Source organism: Perca fluviatilis, chromosome 4 (assembly GCF_010015445.1).
Source record: "Perca fluviatilis chromosome 4, GENO_Pfluv_1.0, whole genome shotgun sequence".
NCBI classification, from domain to species: domain Eukaryota; kingdom Metazoa; phylum Chordata; class Actinopteri; order Perciformes; family Percidae; genus Perca; species Perca fluviatilis.
This window is the reverse complement of record NC_053115.1, coordinates 25750276-25770384: the sequence shown is the minus strand read 5'-3', so window position 1 is coordinate 25770384 and position 20109 is coordinate 25750276. Positions and strand designations below refer to the sequence as shown.

The following is a 20109-nucleotide window of genomic DNA, read 5'->3' as shown; positions in this document are numbered from 1 at the left end:
GCATTCACTAAGAGACTCTAACTTGGATTTTCTTTTGTTTTATGTAAAAGAACACCTTAAGTATAAGCAAATAACGTGGTCCTGTATAAACAACTTGGAATGCATTGGGCTCAATGTCATTCTTTCTGAACAAATGTCAGTGACACTGGTAGGGATCTACAGGCCACCATCAGCGTCTAATGGTTTTTATGATAAGCTTCAGAATGTTCTCAAAGAATGCAGCATGAAGTAAGAAATTATTTTAATTGGGGATTTTAACTTCAACTGGTTTGATAAAACAACTTGTAAACACTTGAAAGCTTTAACTAGTAAGTTTGATCTATCCCAGTTAATCAAATGTCCTACCAGAATGGGCTTCTGGATAGCTCAGTTGGTAGAGCGGGCACCTGGGTTTGACTCCGACCTGCATCCCTTTGCTGCATGTCGTTCCCCCTCTCTCTCCCCTTTCATGTCTTCAGCTGTCCTAAAACATATAATATGCTTACAGTTCTATCCGACCACAACCTAATTCTTTTTTCTAGAAAACTGTCAAAACATAATTTACTTGACAAATATCTGAGAAATTGAGATTACCAAAGGGTGAGATTGAAAATTTTAAACTTGCCCTGAACTACATCAACTGGGATACCCATCTCACAAATGAGGATGTCAATGAAAACTGCAAGGTATTTATGGATATTATTCAAGAAACTATGGGACAGAAGAAAATGTAAATTAAACCATCCAAAAAGAATCACTTACCCTGGTTCAGTGACACCATATGGTCATTAATGAAACAACAAGATCATGCTTTCAAGACTTCGTTAAAAACTAACACTGGGCTAGAAAGACAGATCTTTACCTCTTTATGTAATAAGGTCACTAAAACACAAGAGCAAAAGCAAACTTTATTAATATAATAAACAGTGCTAGAGGGAACACAAAAGAAATCTGGACAAACATTAAAAAGCTGACATCAAATAGTACCATATGCAGGGAAATTAAAGAGTTGCAGCTGCCTGACAGGGTAATCAATGATCCCAGGGACATTGCAACAGCTCTTAATGTTTATTTTGTTGACTCTTTGAAAAATATGAAGCAAAACCCAGGTCATGTAGAACAAGAACTAGCTCCAATGCCCCTTAACACTGAAGCCCCAATGTTTGTTATTCATGCAGTGTCTCAATCACAAGTTGATAAGGTCATCTGCGGCCTTAAAAATTCCAGAGCCAAAGACACTTTTGGCATTGACTTATTATTTCTTAAAACTCACAAACAGTCTTTCATTGCTCCGCTTACAAAATTAGGTGTTTTCCCAGACTCATGGAAATATTCTATTATTACACCAATCCTTAAGTCTGGAGACCCTACAATGACTAGCAACTATAGACCAATCAGTATACTCCCCTCTATATCAAATATAGCGGAGAAACTGGTTGCAGAACAACTCATACCATTTAAACACAACTCCATTTATGTTAAATTACCTGCAATTTGGCTTCAGAAAACTCCATTCTACTGAGACAGCTGTCTGCTTCTTCTTGGAAAACATAAAATCCAAGCTTGATACAGGTGGGGTTGTTGGAGCCGTGTTCCTTGACCTGAGTAAGGCTTTTGAAACAGTCAACCACCAGGTATTAATAACCAAGTTGAATCATTATAATTTGTCTGAGACCTCCTTGAAATGGATGTAATCATATCTTATATATAACATATATGGCTTGTGAGAATAACCTAAGGGTACCCCAAGGTTTAATCTTAGAACCTCTATTATTTAGTCTATACATAAATGACCTGGCAAGTTGCTGTCCACCAACAGTGACCTGCCAGCGGATGATGCTGCGCTATATGTACACACAAAAGACAAAACGCAAGCTGCAAAACAACTAACAGCTGTTATGAGTAACGTGTGCAACTGGTTAGAGAGCTCTCACTTGCACCTAAATGTGTCTAAGTCTGACACAGACCCCAATATTTTTGTAAGGGAGAAAACGCTTGAAGTAGTTCAAGAGTTTAAATACCTAGGTGTGATCTTGGACTCACAACTGAACTTCAAGCAGCACATAAAAAAACTGAACAAAATGAAATTTAACTTGTCCAATTTTAGATATATTAGAAACAATCTAAATTTTGAATCGGCTAGGCTATACTTTGATGCAATGATCATGTCTCACATGACCTATTGCTTAACTAGTTGGGCGTCAGCATGTAAGACAACTTTAAAGTCCTTAGAGATAGGAACGGGCATTCGATTACATTTTCTTAGTCGATCATCGGGAGAATTAACGATTGACTATCGATTAATCATTAATATTTTTATATTAAAATTCATTATTTATTTAACTTTTTATAAATTAAAAATGCAATGAAAATACAAAAATACAGTGTGTTTTTCCTCGATGAGATCTTAATTACAAGAAGAACTTGTGGCAGTTAAACTGGAGGTTATAGATATAGATATAGATTATAGATATATGCGCTGCGGTGCGGTGCTCTGAAGCAGCCGAACCTGCAGCTGCGAGCCGGCGTTCTTAAACAGAGACCCTCGTTTGTACCAAAATAATAAATAAAAAGAATCATGTTAAATAATAACTTAACCAAAAACATAATAATACTTTTTAATAGGTTTTGTCAAAATGTAACTCAAAACTATCCAAGGCACGGACAAAGCCCAATAAAAAATAACCAGTAGGCTAACTCACATACAACTTCTGCACCAGTCTACTGATTTGTGTTGAGAAAGATAAGCATGTTGACATGATCTGGGGTCAGATGCGACCGTTACCTGGTGACCGTCAGTCCAGCCGCCGAAAACACCCGCGTTGCCGGGATGCACAGGTACCTCCGCGCTAACTTAGCCAGCCCGGGGAACCTTATTCCGTTCTTCGTGGGGAGTTTCTACCAGTCTGGTGATGGCACGTTGTGACGAAATGTGATATGCTGGTTCCAATATCCATCTCAATGAACTTGCAGGTCCCTTGGGTAATTTTCTCTGCTCGTTGTGCATCGCAGCTCCTCCGTGCTAACGCCGAGTTTACGTTAGATTGAGAGTGAGAGTAGGGTGCACCGCGGCCGCCACCGACATTAACCAGGGTCGGATGCGCTTTGTTTAGTGGTAGGCTACATCATTTGAGTCGTGGCCGTTTGTACTTATACATGGCATCTCCGTGTTTGCAGTGAACTAAGTAGTTTTTTTTTTTTATCAAAATGGTCCCACGCCACACTTCGCCGTGTCCTCTTCATGATTACTTTTGAAATCGAAACGGAAACTCGCAGCCGTATATTGCCCCTAGGTGGTAAAATGTTTAATTGCTGCCACACTGTGAAATTGATTTAATTGCTTCAAGACTCACACTAACTAATAATAAAGAGTAAAACCTTTTAATATACATTTATTTATTTAACTGATTCATTTGTATATGAATATTTACATTTATTTAATTATTTATTGCCTCATTTATTTATTTAATGATGTATTTCAAAGGCATATTTATTTATTCATGTATTTATTCATTTATTTAATATTGAATAAAACGGCATTCCATAGATACATAGCAGCAGAGCAACACACAAGCTATGCTGCAAACAATAATGATATGAGGAATACTAAATAAGTTGTCACTTAAATACCCTTTATATTTAGCCTAATATTAAGCTGAACTGAACAACCAAAGAGGAAATATGATGCAAAACCATTTCAGCACTAACGTCACACGAATACATCCTTATCTCTCAGCATTAAAATTGTTGTGACCAACAACCAAACGAGATTTAAGCTCAGAAACAACAAGAATTGATTCACAATTCACGCAAATGCTGCATGCAACTGTCTAACGTTATAACATAGCAGATATTAGCAGCCAGCAAACACCAAAACAGTCAGCAGCCTGTGAGTCCCTATAGTTTAATTTCCAAGCACAAACACAAACTGAACAAAGCCAAAACACCAAGTCACGATAAGCATGTTAACATCACAAGCAAAAAGTTAAGTAGTTACTTAGCTTGATAAAACGAAGCGGTGATTCTCCGCGTCTCAGCGTTGATTAACCCTTTGGGTAATTATTAACGTTAGCTAGCGAGTTCCAAAGTTTGTATCCCCGGCCTGCAGTGACTGACAGGTGACCGACGGCTGAGAATGGAGACCTTGAAAGCAGCACGAACACGAATATAATCTCATATAGCGACATGATGGCTGTTGGCAGGTGGACTATAAAATGTTACATTAGTAGTCACTCAGGCAGCTTGTAAATAAGTAAACAGGGCAGGGACAATTTACAAACCCGCCTAGCTAGAAAATGGTGCGTTCAATGTAAAGTTGTGAAGTGTGTACTGGCATTTTGATCGTTTTCTTTTATGCAATCCTTAACATTTTCCTGGATAATGTCACAATGCTATAGGTGTATGTGACCATCAGTTTTACTTATTTCTACTTTGGTTTTTGAGATCTGGATTTCTTCATCCTGAGTTCTCACTAATAACTAAAGTTAGTCTGATGCCATGTATACATAAAAATGGCTGCCGCTCTGACCATTCTGTGTCGATTTAAATGGGAATTGCCTTTCTATCCATTTTATTTCTATAGTTTGGAGTCTTGTTGATACATGAGCTTCTTCTTTTTTGTGTTTACAATGGAGAAAAACTGTAATACAGCATTTTTTCCAGGAATGTCACCAGAGACCCCCAGTTCATAATGTAGCTACTGCAAATATATAAATATTGCAATACTTCAATACATCAGTGGGCCACAGGCTCAATCCCAATTGTGTGCCTCCTTCAGCGATAGTGACAGACATTTATTTAAATGAAAATCTTCAAGATTACAGCTTTAAGTACATTTTTGGTTTTGAATGCAGGACTTTTACTTGTAGTGAAGTATTTTTACAGTGTGGTATTAAAGGATCCGATACTCCTTCCACCACTGCTGATCCAACATTGACTCAGAATCTGAAGGTGAATCACTTTATAACAATCTCACCTCAAAATCTATTTAGTAGCTGTTCTGGAGCTTTTAACCATATCACAGGATCCTCGTCCTCAAGTATGAGAACAGACACACAGTACAAATTAGTAACAAAAAAAACTAGAATACTATTTCACATTAATTGTATACTATATGAAGCATGACAATATTAAATATAAAAAAGCTCTATCATTGCCTACACTCTACATAAATGTATACCTACACAGTGTATTGAGACACAATCACAAATAAAGTGAGGATGCAGGTTGTGGATGTTGCTAATAAAATAGAAAAATTGCACTTGAAGGAATAGAATTAGGTGGTGGGTATAAGGTGTCCTGTAGCAGTGTTACTGTAGCAGCATGAAATACATAACAATGCTTTTTGCTGTACTTCTAGCATCTGTCCCAAATGAAAGTGAAGAGCATTGCCCAGGAACAGCCAGGTCCTGGAAATCTTCCACAAGGATCTTGTTCATTCTGATTCAAGAGCATGTCCTGCAGTGTTATCATTGGCACATTGTGCTGCAAACAATCTGTTTAACATCCTCCCGACCCAATGGTGTTTTATTGGGTTAGGTCTGGGAAGTGACAAGCGTTGTCAGGAAGTTAAATTCAAACCAAAACTACTACTACTACTACTCAGAGGCACCTACTGTAAGGCGTGCCACCTCCTTCACTGCTGCAGAATCACCTTTATCTGACCAAGCAACATTTTTCCACTCAGGTGGCCGTGTGCTGCTGAAGCTCATCTGCTTCAAGGCTCAATGAGTAGTGTGATGTGGGATGCCCCAGTGCACACTAATGTTGTACAGCGACGTTATGTGCATATTTGTAGCCCACCTAGTAGCTTGAATGAATGTTGCCATTCTCCTCTCACCATATACGAGACTGCTGACTGCATGTTTCTTAACCACTGAGTAGCTGTTACAGCTGTGTGTTGAGGGACAAAATCTGATCCTCAAAATAACTGAGACATTTGTTTTCTATTAACATGATTGCTCTTTTGCATGATATTATAAAATAATAATGATTCAGCTTCAAAATAATAACATAAAGCACACATATTCATATCTTCACACCTTTTCAGAGATATTAGCTTTAGTTATACATGAATGAGTTTGTACTTCTGTATTTCTCTACTGTAGTACGGTTGATCTATGACATATTCTCTTATTTCATAGTAAATCTCATATGTGTTTTTGTGGCTCAGTTGCTGGTATTAACTAGCAGGTCAAGTAGCCTAAAGTTACTGAACTATGATGAACTACAGAGTTAAGATCACATAAATATACGCATTATATAAGTCACTGTATGATATTGCCGACATTCACTGAATCATTTTTGGCTGCGATTTACACAAAATCTCAGGTACTGTCTTTCACGAATATCACACTTGTTGTCCATTCCTGTCCACTCTAACAGTTAGAAAGACTGTAATTGAACCTTTCAACCCTGTTTACTTCTGTGTGCAAAAGATTAGGTGAGCACTCAGTTTTTTTAAATTATTATTATTATTCATAGCAACACCTACAGACACAGATGTTTTATAGCCTGACACGTGTGTGCTGAGGAAGGCAATTCCCAAAATGTCCATTAATGTTGTGGACTGAGGCGAATACTCTAAAAAAAAAAAAGAAAATATGTGGGAGAAAATGTTGTGATTTCTTTCCCTATATGAACTAATTTGATTGTTACTCCTGGCTGGTGAGACTTATTATAAAAGGTAATGGGTATAGCCTATTTCTCCTTTGTTTTCGTTTTTTGCACATGCACGTTTTCTTTTTGCACATTGATTTTCCTCAGTTGTCATGTAGATGGGTCTGTTGTCATTCGAGCTCAGCTCACTTTTAGGACATATCCTCCAGAAAGAGATGGCCTAAAAGTGCCATTAATCTCGCATGTTAACAAAACCATCACCATGACTACTAAGAAAACTCCATCCACTGATGGATACTGAAAAAGCCATTAAGTCAACCTTGAGTCAGTATTGTGTTGTCAAAACTATTTCCAAGGCCAAGAATGAACTTCAGTGGCTATAAAATTACACCATTCCACCATGTTTCAAGAAAATCGGGCCAGTTGTTTTTTTCCGTAATCCTGCTGACAGACAAGCAAACAATCAAACAAACCAACAAAACGACAAACCGAACCAAAAACATAACCTCCTTGGTGGAGTAGTATCAACGTAGTATATAATTATATTGTACGTATACTTAAATAGCTGTCTACAAATACATGTATTGTATGCATGGAGGCTTTTTTTTGGAGGCAGTTCTTTCATTTATGTTCTTTAAAGCTACTTCAGTAGTGTCAGTGGTGACAAATAAACCTGGAATACACAGCTGGAAAAGGTATCTTGTTAGTAGCGTCACATGTTTTACACCAACAACAACAGTTTGGTAGTCCAGCATTTAATTGCTTTGCATTCTGAAGAAAAGATGAAAAGGAGTTACAGTTAGATTTCATTACAGGATAAGAGAACATACACAGTCACAAAAACAGGTTGTCCCGCTCGTTAAACAGCCCGTCCTGCGATTGAAAGGTTACAGGTTTAAATCCCATAACAGCCAGCGAGACCACGGTTGTTGATGTCCCGTAAAGCGAGAAGACTTCCTGTGCTGGCATAAATTCTTTACAGGAGTACACTGGTGTCATTTAGATTTACAGCCCATTTACTTCTGTTTATATATGGCTTACATTCCGAATGAGCATAACATACTCAGGTTTCTACTCTCCTCTGCCATGTTGGAAACTACTACTTGCAAATATATCCTGAATTCAAAGAATATATGAGTATAATTGAGTTCTGTAAGGCACGATGTTTTCAGGGGTTATTTCTTAGCTTTGGTTTCTGTGGATGTCAGGGGATTTACACAAAGTAACACATAGTCTGCTGACACTTAACTTAAGCACACTTGAGCACAGTGACATAAAGATGAAGCAAAAATTTCAGGCTTCTGGTTTACTGTGACAGATTATCTTCCCCGAATGGTGTCTGTGCTTCTTCACTGCACAAAAATGAATCATGGCACTTTGGATGTAGGAAATCAAGTTTAATGGAATCATTTAACAGAGAGAGACAAAACAGACAATGAACAGCGTTATAAAGATTTAAGAAAATGTTATGTAGTGTGGACAACTCCACTGGCGTGTGTATGTGTCTTCATACACAAAATACCTAAAAGATCTGGTTCCTACAAAATATTCAACTTTAAATGTCTTGCTATATAGCTTAAGTCTTAAAACACCTGTCAACACTCACACTAAGGAATGGTGACAGAATTTACAGCATTAATATTAAACTACCCTACATGTTAGATAACTTACATTCTGCAGTTCTTCATCTTGATTTCAGTATGTTAATTACATGAGGAACCTGGTGAGTGGGGATAACATTTTAACTTTCTCTTCCCAGTATCAGTGTTTCAAAGAATGTGTTTACAGTGAGTTTATGAGCTTGGTGAGATACTTTCTCCTCTTGTCTCTCAACAGGGATACAGAGTGGAGGCAGAGGAGGGCAGAGGTGTGCTGGATGGGGGCCACAGCCGGGACTGATGGCAGGAGCCCAGAACACAGTGAGCTCTAATCACGTCCTCTAGGAGCCGCTAGGTGCTACAGTTCACGTGGAGACACTGAAAAGGTACAGAGACTGATGGATGGGCTAGATAATACAATTCCTGCAGAAATCTCTGATAGTCAAAGGTTTTTGATACCAAATCACAAGATGGGGTTTTCTTTGGTGTCTTAAAAAAAAAGGGTGAAGCCTATTTGCACCCCTGGTACAATTAGAAATGAATGCTATTCGTATCCTGGTGAAATTAAAAATTAATGCTATTCATACCCTGGTGAAATTAGAAATGAATGCTATTCGTACCCCGACGGTGCACACAGCAATGTGTTCTATTAATATCTGGTAAAAATATCAATGTATGCTCTGCCTAAACATAACCAACCCAACCAGAGCAGGCATATTCATGAGTCTTCCCCTACCACCCTGCAAAAAAAAAATTCCGTTCGCGGGCCCTGACTTGCGCAATTGCATGCAAATTATCCAATCCAAAATGAAAAAAACAAGATCACCTCACTGGGGAATCGAACTCCTGACCAAAGCTCAGTGTTCTAACCACTCACCAGTTCATACAGAATATTGTACAACTGTTTACCACTTGGTGTCTTCAAGCCTCGGGTTGCTAGGTAACCATACTGTATACAAAAAATAGGTAGGCTACTATGGTACTACCTAACAAACTAACGGTTGTATGCTTTCACTGAAGACAGAAAGCGCAACTGTAGTATCCATTTTCCGCTAGAAATTCAATTGTTATAAACTTTAGAGACAAAACTTTGCCAGTTTCTGCGGTGCACGCGAGCAACGTGTTTTTGTTGTTACGTCACAGGGTGTGAATAGCTCAGCTGTGTGGCCAAGGCTATTTGTACCGGGGCTGCAAATACACACTCCAAAAAAAAAAAATCTAATTGCCAATTAATTGTGGTAACTTGGTGTAATTAGACATAAAAAAGAGACCATGGACTGATATTTATCCTTTTTCTCACCAGTGATTTTGTCTTTTACTTCCTTTTGCAAATATATGTAGCCACTGGGGAGTTGCTATGCTCCTTTAAAGTTTTTTTTTTCTTGTGCTCGACTCCAAAAGTTTCCTGCTTCATGTTGTAAAGCAACCTTCCTACTTGTCCTACAGCAATCCAAATTGGCGCACAATCTAAAAGATTGTAATTTATGCAGTAATTATTTATTTCATGTCCGAATGTTGCACCACACAGTAAGAGAGAGCAGAACTGTGAGGAGAGACACTAACCTGACTTGGACAGACCTCACAAGCATTTATTGGTGTAATCATAGCTCACATGATACACTTTTGTACAAGCTATGATTTTTCTTTTGATTTGTTGTGCCAACAATTTCAATCCACAAGCACTCACCCTGACACCTGAGGCAAACATAGCATATAATAAACCTACCTGACAGAGCCTGCTAGCAGAGCCATCGCAGGTGTTAACACGCCTGCTGTACTGTGTTAACTGTAGCACACAGCCTGTCGATGTTGTGGTGTGGAGTCAGTGTGATGAAAAGAGACACGATGATGGGATGTCAAAACAGTGTCTCTAAGATCCCTGTGGGTAATGTGACACACTTTCATGGATAACTTTCATATACAAGATGTATTTTGTATAGAATATTAGGGGTGGGGGAAAAAATCGATACAGCATAGTATCGTGATATTTTCCATGGCAGTAATGTATCAATACACAGACTCCAAGTATCGATCCATTATTATATATGTGTTGGTCAGTTTGTCTGCTCGACAATCCCATTTTGCAGCAATAAAATTGAAGTGAGATGAACAAACAGAGAAATGTAATGTATCTTTTTAGATAAAACAGATGTTGACAAAGTTTCCTTTTGGGTACATAATTTGAAATTAGGAAAAATTTGCAGTTGGAACAAAGGTAATAAATTGCAATATATCGCAGAATATTGCAATATGTTTAAAATCGCAAAAATATTGGATCGTGACATAAGTGTCGTGATGATATCGTATTGTGAGGCCTCTGGTGATTCCAACCCCTACGTAATATTTATAATAGGTTATATAATATTCTTCACTGTTCCACAAAGGGAATTCAGTTCTGTTTCTGGAGAATTATACTATATTCTTCCTGCTTACCCAGAGACAAATCATTTGATTCCTTTTTCATGTCTGTACATAAAAACTCTTGCGTTCAGTCTTCGAAAGCAAACTTCTACCAAACTGATATTCAAGCTTCAATGTATTCATCTTTAAAATAATGGAAATGATGCTGAACACAGAATAATAATAAATAAACATCCATAAAATAAAACAATCGATTAAAAACAAAAGTTGAAGGTCTTAGCCTGCAGTTCAATAAGTCTGTCTGGCTGACCAAGAACTTCCTGTAAATCTCCTGTAAACTACTGTACTTACTGCTAAGCCAATGTGCATTAAGTATTAAACCCTCAGTATTAGGCAAGGTGTGTTTTCCACTTTAAAAAGGATCTGCTCTTATATTAGGTCACTCTGTTCAACATGTTTTGCCTTGAAACTGTGAAGGAAAAATGGGGAGTATCCACACATTGGATTAAAGACATTATCTTTTGTCTTGGTAAGTAGGAAAATAATTGCCCAGAACGTAAGAGTATTCCTTTAAAGCACTGTGTGAGAAATAAGAGGAGTGTTTTCTGTGCTTGTTGACACCCTCAGGTTGTGTGCCCATGAGGTCGTCGATGCTGGTCCTGTTCCTCCTCTTCAGTGCCCAGGCTGTGGCCGCCATCAGAGGAGCAGCACAGCAGCAGTGTCCAGGCAACAACTCCAACTCCATCCCCATGGTGGACCCCAAACTCTTCACCAAGCGCCGCTACCACTCACCCAGGGTGCTCTTCAGCGCTCAGCCACCTGATGCAGAGCTGACAGAGTCACAGGGTGCCGGCAAAAGGGCCCGCAGGCGCGCTGGGCAGCCTCAGCACCGTGGAGTTTACTCTGTGTGTGAGAGCATCAGCGTCTGGGTGGGCAACAAGACCAAAGCCACGGACATCTCAGGCAACGAGGTGACAGTGCTGCCAGACGTGAATATCAACAATGTCAACAAGAAGCAGTACTTCTTTGAGACGACGTGTCACAGCGCCCGCTCAGGCAGCTCTGGCTGTTTGGGAATTGATGCCAGACACTGGAACTCCTACTGCACCAACTCACACACTTTTGTACGAGCGCTGACTTCGTTTAAGAAACTGGTGGCGTGGCGGCTCATACGCATTAACGTGGCCTGTGTGTGTGTGCTTAGCCGCAAGTCATGGCGGCAGTGAAGACACACACACACACACACACCCACATACACACAGTACAAACACAGACATACTCATCACCAGTCTTTTCACCCTCTGCACAAAGTAAATTATTGGTCAATTATTATATGTCAAAGTTTCAGGACTGCATGTACTGTACATACACCAGACCTGGGTCAAATAGTATCTGTTTGTAGCTGTTGTTTTTACCTGTTTAGTAGTACCAAACATTAAGCTGTTGTTGCTGTGTCACTTAGCATCTGATTGTCCTAACTGCGGTTTATGACAGGTTCAGCTTGCAGAGGTCTAAAACACACAGGAACCGTATTTATCAAACTTCTAAGAATTACACTTAAAGGGGAACTCGATTAAACACATCACTCTGTTTCCACGTACTACTGCAATATGTGGAAAAAGTTGTATAAAGCCTTTTGTGTTCCCAGGGGAAGCTAATAAATTGCCTCAAGTGAGGTCACTTGAGTCAGTTGGGGCTGAAGACTACCAGTTTGAAGAATATGGGGCTGTGCTGTAGAGTTACAAAGAAGTGAGCTTACCAGATCTCTGTAGCTAGCCCCTCATCTCTGCTTGAGGTTAGCGGCTCGAGGATGCATCAGTGTTACATTGTGGGTAATGTAGGCACTAGGTTTTGATAAGAAAGAAGAATGCATGGAATAAAAAAGATGATGTATATATACAAAATAAACAAAAAACAAAACTGTCCATCTTAGATCTGACAGAAAGCCCTAAAAGTTAATTTAGGGGAATTAGAATTCTTCACTGAGAAGAATTCTTCTGTGAAGAATAAGATGTTTATTTAGCGACTTACTCCAGTTTACAGATAAGTATAAGAGTAAAGTTTAGAAGCGATTGTGTGAAATCCTATCTCCAGTACCATGTGAAATAAATTGTTTACAAATTAAACAATAAAGAAAATCAAACTGGAGCAGGAAAGAATTAGCCTAGAAATCTAGATGCACCCTAGCAGCAGCAAATGTAATTTGCAGCCACTGTCATCAACATCTTGATGTGAGTCTGGCTTGTCAGGCTAGGAAAGAACATCTGATGCTGGTATATATAATAAGAAGAATTTAGTTGCACATTGAAGATGCATGCATGATCCCAACTAAATTAAAGCCAGCTTTATAATTCTTGTTTGCAAAAAATCTAAACAAACTGTTGTTACATCCTATCAAATGTTCTATCCTGTTCTGAATTATATATGTCACTATAGATATCAATTTCTTTTCACCATGAAGACAAATTACATTTTGTACAACTATAAAACACACCTCAAAATTTGTGCATTCACCTTTGTTCTGTGCTGCAGTCATTTATTTACTCTTTAGAGACAACCAGAGATCTCTTAAATTTCAGCTACAGTTTGCCTCACACTCATAGAGTTTTACTTTATATTTCACTCCCAAACTTTCACTTTTAGCAGTTTGATAAATACAGGCCCAGGTTCACAGTTGTTAGGGTTGGATAGCCCTTTGCCAACTAGCCAATCCTAGTGCTTGAATGCTTGAATGCTACGCAGGGCGTTCTTTTTCGGATTAAATTTGCGGCAGACTAGATGCAGGAAAGGCTTATTGCTGCCCTCCACAGGTCACTTGTAGAACTTTATTTTTTCTGTTGAGTTTTATGGAGGTTGTCAAACATATAAGAAGCCTTACAGCCAACTACTGGATTGTAAAAGTTTCACAGTGCAAACTATTTACAGTGCCCAGTTTCCATTCCATTCAAATACCCAAACCCCAGAGTTGATGCAAATCCTTCCCTCAGCGTAGTATCTAGATCTTCTCCAAATCCTTTCCTACTTCCCTTCCATTTAAACAGTATAATTTATATCATGCGAATAAATGGCAGATCCTTTCTTGTCCATGCAGATATCCTGAGCAGCTTCAGCTTGACCATCCCTTTTACACTGTGCTGACCCAGCATGGTGATTTATATCACAGTGCAGGCCCCTTGCTTGTCTTTTATGCACTCCAACAAGGTGCTAGCTATCGCAATGCTAGAAAGATAAACCTCTCCTGGCTAGCAAGTCCTTTCCATTGAGGTAAATGTCTTCTGTTTGGTGAATGCGTATCCTTATTGTTGTTGTCTGTGGTGCTAAAAAAGATGTTCCCTTTATGAACCAGAGATGAATTCCGGGAGTCCACTCAGAACAAAGGCGTCACCAATTATTGTCAATCATTGTTCCGACAGCTAGCTACAGAGGTAAACAATGTAAATGGGAGAAGTTAGCATCTGAGTTTTTTTTTTTTTGCTAGAAAGGGTCTAGTTTAACCCAACCATGATCTTTTCCTAAACTTAAACCAGTAGTTGCCTAAGCAAGATTCCTGGCAGAAAATGCATTCTGCCCTAAAGTCTAACTTCTACCATGTGTGTAAAGCACTCAATCATTTCATCATATCAGTCTAGTTCCACATGACCTTTAACCTCCTTTCAACCTCTGCAGCAGATGTTATTCAAACCTCAGATACGATGACCTCTAGTGGCAGTTAGTTGACCACTGCAAGACACAGGAACTGGGTTTAAACCACAGACCATATAAAAGAAGTTTAAACCAAAGGCGCATGTCAAACTTGTGAAGACACAGCAGTGGTGTTTAAGAAACTACATGATTTTACATGGGTCTTAAACCTTAAACAGCAGCTAAGTTAGTGACAGAGTTTTAGCACCGCAACTCAATCATGTTGATTATAGTATTATTCTGCCACCCATTATGTATTCCAATAGCACACCCCACTCACTAAGTAGACTGACACAACCCACACATTTTGGAAATACAATTTGACCCAGGTCTGACATAAGCAAACCGTTTGTTGAAATGTTGTTGTTGTTATTTATTAAACACGTATACATGCACTGTGTGTGTTATGAAGTTGATTGTATAGATGTTAAGCCTGTTGTTCTTCAGAGTCTGAGGACTGAGTTACCCCTTGAACCTCCTTGAAACAAAAAATAAATGTTTTTTTTTGGCCTAGATGTAAAAATGAAAAGAAAACCCATATGGCTTCATTTTACTGGCAGTAATTTGGGGTTTTGGCTTTGCTTTGTGTTCTTCTCCTGCTCTTTATTCTACAGGAGATATGAAACAAAAGGAAAAAGACATGAACATAAATAAGACTTCATGTGATTCATCAGCTAACTCTGGCTGATAATATCATGGCTTGCCATTTTCTTTGTTTTGACAGTGACATTTCAGTGTTGTCAGCGCACAACAAATTCTACTTGAGGAATACCGTCAGTATAGTGAATTTTTTAGGCTCAAAGCCCAATTTTTGTATCATCACAGCTGACATTTAAGATGTCTGATGTGAGCTCAGAGAGCTTGGAGGTAAAGTGGAAACAGAAACAAAAAGGCTGCTGAGGTTTCAGGAAAACTAGACTTTTAAGAGAAGTATCCCAATTTGAGCTGTAGGCCTATACCTGCCAACTGAAAATTCTATTTCAGAGACAACTTGTTTAGTTTACTATTGACTTGTTTACTTCAAAATCAAAAGCACTGCTCCAAAAAATATAGCCTATATACAACACTGCCCTCTAGAGATCAGAGGTTGGAACATGTCTTCAAATAAAACTCATATATAGTCAACTTAGCATTGGATCAGATATTAACAAGATATATTTCGTACTTCCGGTCAGACACGTTAAGGTGTTAAGCTCGTTAGTTATAAGCTACATTTACAAACTAAAAGCAGCACTGAGGCTTCATCAATTTAATAAAACATGCAAAAACATGAGGTTGTTGCTCTTACAACATTGAGTTTTTACCAAAGATTCTCTATTACTAAACCGTCTAACGTTGAACCGTCTCTGTTTTTACCATTACAAACCGTGTTTTACGAGAGAAACGTAACGTATACATCTACATCTACGCACAGTAAAAGCAAAGAGGTTGGCAAAAGGGTGCTGCTAGCAACTAATAGCTAGTCGGTGACTATGCGTACTGCGCATGCGTCCTGCTGAGTTCACGGTTCAGGCGATGTAGTTGGACAAAACACAACTTTAGATCTTTTACTTAAATTAAAGTAGCAATACCACAGTGTAAGATACTTTGTTACAAGTTAAAATCCTGCATTTAAAATTTTACTGAAATAAAAGTACAAATTTACTAGCATCAAAATATAGGCCTATAACAAAAGTAAAAGTACTGTATTATATTATTGGATTTTAATAATTATTGCAATATGTTAGTTTGCCTTAATGTTGCATCTAGCAAAGGTGGAGCTATTTAACCATTGTATATACTGCAGGGTAGATTCATAATACATGCATTTGTTAATTATATTTTGTATTAAATATCTTAATAGGCAAAGTAACTAGTATGCCTAACTAACTAAACTAAAGCTGTAAAATCAATGTAGTGGACAACACATGCTTAGGGCAGATAAAGTTATGAACGCAGAAAGTAAACAACTATAATTATTGAGTGTGATTCATGACCTTGGATATAGTTTCACATAATAAGCTTAAATTGAAGACGCGAGATGGTTGAAAGCTCCATAAAAAAAAAGGTGGACCTGGACGTTGAGCTACGATTGCTAGCTCAACCAAAAAATGAAAGTATAAAAAGTAAATGCAAACAGCATTTATTATATCATAATCATAATAATTTCTAGGTTTACTATAAATATAATTCAAATTTCAAAATGAAAAGGCATACAAATGTAACTGGTCACATTTGGGAGAAGTGTCAATAACACCCATAAATCCCTAAAGTCTACAACAAAGCAGCTTCCATCATATAAACTAGTGTAAGTCAAACCACAATTTTTATTTGTTTTTAATTTTTAATTCATTCACAATACAAATATACAAACAAACAAGGCATATATATATAAATCCACTTCAAAAATAGAGCTTTTGCCTCGGGTTGAGCATATAAACAAACCTAGAAGCTTATACATAACAAATCGACATAAGAATAAAATAAAATAAAATAAGAGAAAATAAATAAAAATAAATAGAAGGGACTATCTCAACTTAAGTTAACTTTTTTTATCCTTAACCCGTTTCAATGACTTAGACAAAAAAAATTATTCATTCTTCTAATGGATCAGGGAGGGTTTGGTCTTAAAATATCTACATTTATGTATAAAATATTATTTAAACCACAACAGGCTGTATTTGTACCTCTTAGTCTGTCCACTAGGTGGAAACATTGGTGTGACCAAATATTTAGTCCCAAAATAATTCAGCGTGTCTAGTCCTGGTAACTTCCAAGGTTTCCATTCTGCAATCTCTAGGTGATACTAGTGTGTAGATGTTGACACTGGCAATAATTATTATTTATTTATTATTTCATAAGTGACTTACAGGCCCAGTATTGCATAGTCTCATTCAAAGTCTACCACAATGATTTTCAACCTGTTCAATCATTCATAATCAACTGATTAGCATGGCCTGTCCTCATACAAGTATACAACTCCATAATTATTTTTGGTATAACCAGATTGTCTGTCTCGTCACCTCGGATGTCTCTTGGATCATAAGGATGACAGAAGCATATGGAGATCAGGTTATGTTATTGCACCAGATTTACATATCAAGCACAATAGAGGAGGGTGAGGAGAGGGCGGCTGTGGAGGGATAATGGGATTTTGACTCCATTATACCCAGAGGATATGGTTTCCGTTTGGGTGTACTTACACTGTGATAATTACAGCTCTGAATTCATGACCGGATAGGATGACCAAACTGATATTAGGTTAACATTGATGCAGTTCAGTGATCTTATTCATGTTGGAAACTATGAATCACTTGTAATTCAACAGGGTACAATTATCTATCTATCTATCTATCTATCTATCTAATCTATCTATCTATCTATCTATCTATCTATCTATCTATCTATCTATATATCTATCTAATCTATCTATCTATATATATATATATATATATATATATATATATATATATATATATATATATATATATATATATATATATATATATGTATATACTCTTGCTCTTGCTGGAGTTGTCATCTGATAAATAAAGAGGCGGTAGGCAGTGATGTGATCTCATGATCCACCCGGACTGATTCTCACTGATACTCTGGCAGAAGAACAGGGGGTCGCTGTTTCCCTCCCACACCAGTGCAGCAAACAAAGGCAGCACAAACATGAGAAGCTCGACTGTCAGAGCGGGTGAACCCGAGCTGACCCCCCTCCGGCCTGCAGAGAAAACACAGAAGAGCTTCATATGTGGCCTTGTACAGTAACTGATACCAAGTACAGTTTGCATATCAACACAGAAACAGGTTTGAAATCAAACAGGTTGCTGCCTGTGACACGTAACACAAAAGAATACAGTATAACTCAGGGCTTGATAGCAGAACACTGACGTCATGTCCTTGGTTTTGGTTTTTAATCAACTTGGGGGGGAGTTTACAGTCAACAAATGAAAGCTAACACTTTATTTATTTTTAGACTCAGTATATTTAAGTGTAATAGTATTTTAATAGATTTTAATGCACTGTATTTAACCTTCTTTTAGGCCTACCATAAACAAATTAAAGATTCTACAGAGCCCCTGAAGGTTTCTTTTTTAATCTTGTGCACAAAGTTCCAAAACAAGATTCCCATTCCAATTTAATTATAATTTGTTTGCATATCCTGTGAAAACAAATTATAATCTTTTTCTTACAAGATGTGTCTACAGCCATGCTAGTAGCTCCATGAGGCTCTCATAGGCACAGTGGTGCTTTCAGCTAAATGCTAACATCAGCATGCTAACATGCATGATGGCATTTTGAATGTTATATGTTACGTTCACTATCTTACTGTAATTTAACATGAGGCTGATAGGAATGTTTTGCAGGTTTATAGTCATAAACCAAAGTATTACTTTGGGCGACTGTGGCTAAGTGGTATAGCGGTCGCCTTCCAATAGGAAGGTTGGTGGTTCGATCCCAGTTCCGTGCTGAATGTGTGTGAATGTTTATCTGATGAGCAGGTGCCACCTTGTACGGCAGCCTCGGTCACAGTGTATGAATGTGTGTGAGTGGTTCCTGTAATATGTTAAAGTGCTTTGAGTAGTCGTTAAGGCTAGAAAAGTGCTATATGAAAACAGCTCATTTACATTTATTACACACATCTAAATGTTGACTTGATGGTGGCGCTAGAGGAGGCAGAGGATCACCAAAGTTTTTAAAGTTTACAATTTATCCTGAGGGGAACATGAATGTCTGAACCAAACTCAATCAATCCAATAGTTGTTGAACATTTCACTCAAAAACCACGCTTTGCTGTGTTTTAGGTGTGCATACTTTACACGTTTCCATAATAAACACTGATTTCAGTGGCCATGTGTAGATTTGCACGATTAAAAGCCTTGATAAACTATTGTCCAACTTCTAGTATAAAGGTCATGGAGGTATGAGAAGTGAAAATGTCATTAGCCTCCCACAGGCTGCTGTCAAGATTTTTAAAGAGTAAAAAATGTAGTAAAATGTAGTAAAGTCCTAAAGTGTTTCTCAGAGACCCTTGGTCTCGGCTAACAGTCTGTTTATTTATATTGTAATTAACCTGCCTTTGTTTCACACTGGAGAACTGGGGGAGTTGACCGTGCAGATCGCTTCTATCCAAAGTCCTAAAGTGGTTCTCAGAGACCCTTGGGGGTCCCTGTGGGGACTCAAAAATAGAGACTGCACCAGCTTCACATCTCCCACCCACATAGATTGTTGTATAATTTGGTATTTACTCCCATCCACACACACATTTATTGGACAAAATCAGATTTAACAAGGGAATTTCTTGGTGGATTTTATCTTTGGCATACCATTTGACAAACCATGGCCTTATTATAAACTAAACTCAAATCAGTGATATTACACACTGAAATGAACCTGTTCTTTATGTTGTTGGAGTCTCAGGGGTCCCCGATGGTCCCTGAACCCCTTTTACATGGGTCTTAAACCTTAAACAGCAGCTAAGTTAGTGACAGAGTTTTAGCACCGCAACTCAATCATGTTGATTATAGTATTATTCTGCCACCCATTATGTATTCCAATAGCACACCCCACTCACTAAGTAGCTGACACAACCCACACATTTTGGAAATACAATTTGACCCAGGTCTGACATAAGCAAACCGTTTGTTGAAATGTTGTTGTTGTTATTTATTAAACACGTATACATGCACTGTGTGTGTTATGAAGTTGATTGTATAGATGTTAAGCCTGTTGTTCTTCAGAGTCTGAGGACTGAGTTACCCCTTGAACCTCCTTGAAACAAAAAATAAATGTTTTTTTTTGGCCTAGATGTAAAAATGAGAGAAAACCCATATGGCTTCATTTTACTGGCAGTAATTGGGGTTTTGGCTTTGCTTTGTGTTCT

General features: G+C 38.0%; 2 protein-coding genes across 3 annotated transcripts in view; one reads left to right on the top strand and one right to left on the bottom strand.

The window, feature by feature from the left end:
- The window catches only part of LOC120558082 (potassium voltage-gated channel subfamily A member 10), a 105828-nt gene extending 102535 nt beyond the window's left edge, over window positions 1–3293 (bottom strand). The window contains exon 1 of the mRNA XM_039798936.1: window positions 2765–3293. The gene's annotated coding sequence lies outside the window, so the exon portion shown is untranslated. The remainder of the gene's footprint in view (window positions 1–2764) is intronic.
- ngfb (nerve growth factor b (beta polypeptide)) overlaps window positions 1–14633 on the top strand; it is a 29426-nt gene extending 14793 nt beyond the window's left edge. The window contains exons 1-3 of one of the 2 annotated variants that reach the window (XM_039798942.1): window positions 2773–2817; window positions 8434–8581; window positions 11184–14633. In XM_039798942.1, the coding sequence (XP_039654876.1) occupies window positions 11195–11782 (588 nt within the window). In that variant the 5' untranslated portion in view covers window positions 2773–2817; window positions 8434–8581; window positions 11184–11194 and the 3' untranslated portion in view covers window positions 11783–14633. Of the gene's footprint in view, window positions 1–2772; window positions 2818–8433; window positions 8582–11183 lie in introns of those variants that run through there. The other variant, XM_039798941.1, reaches the window with a different exon arrangement.
- Window positions 14634–20109: the final 5476 nt, after the last annotated feature.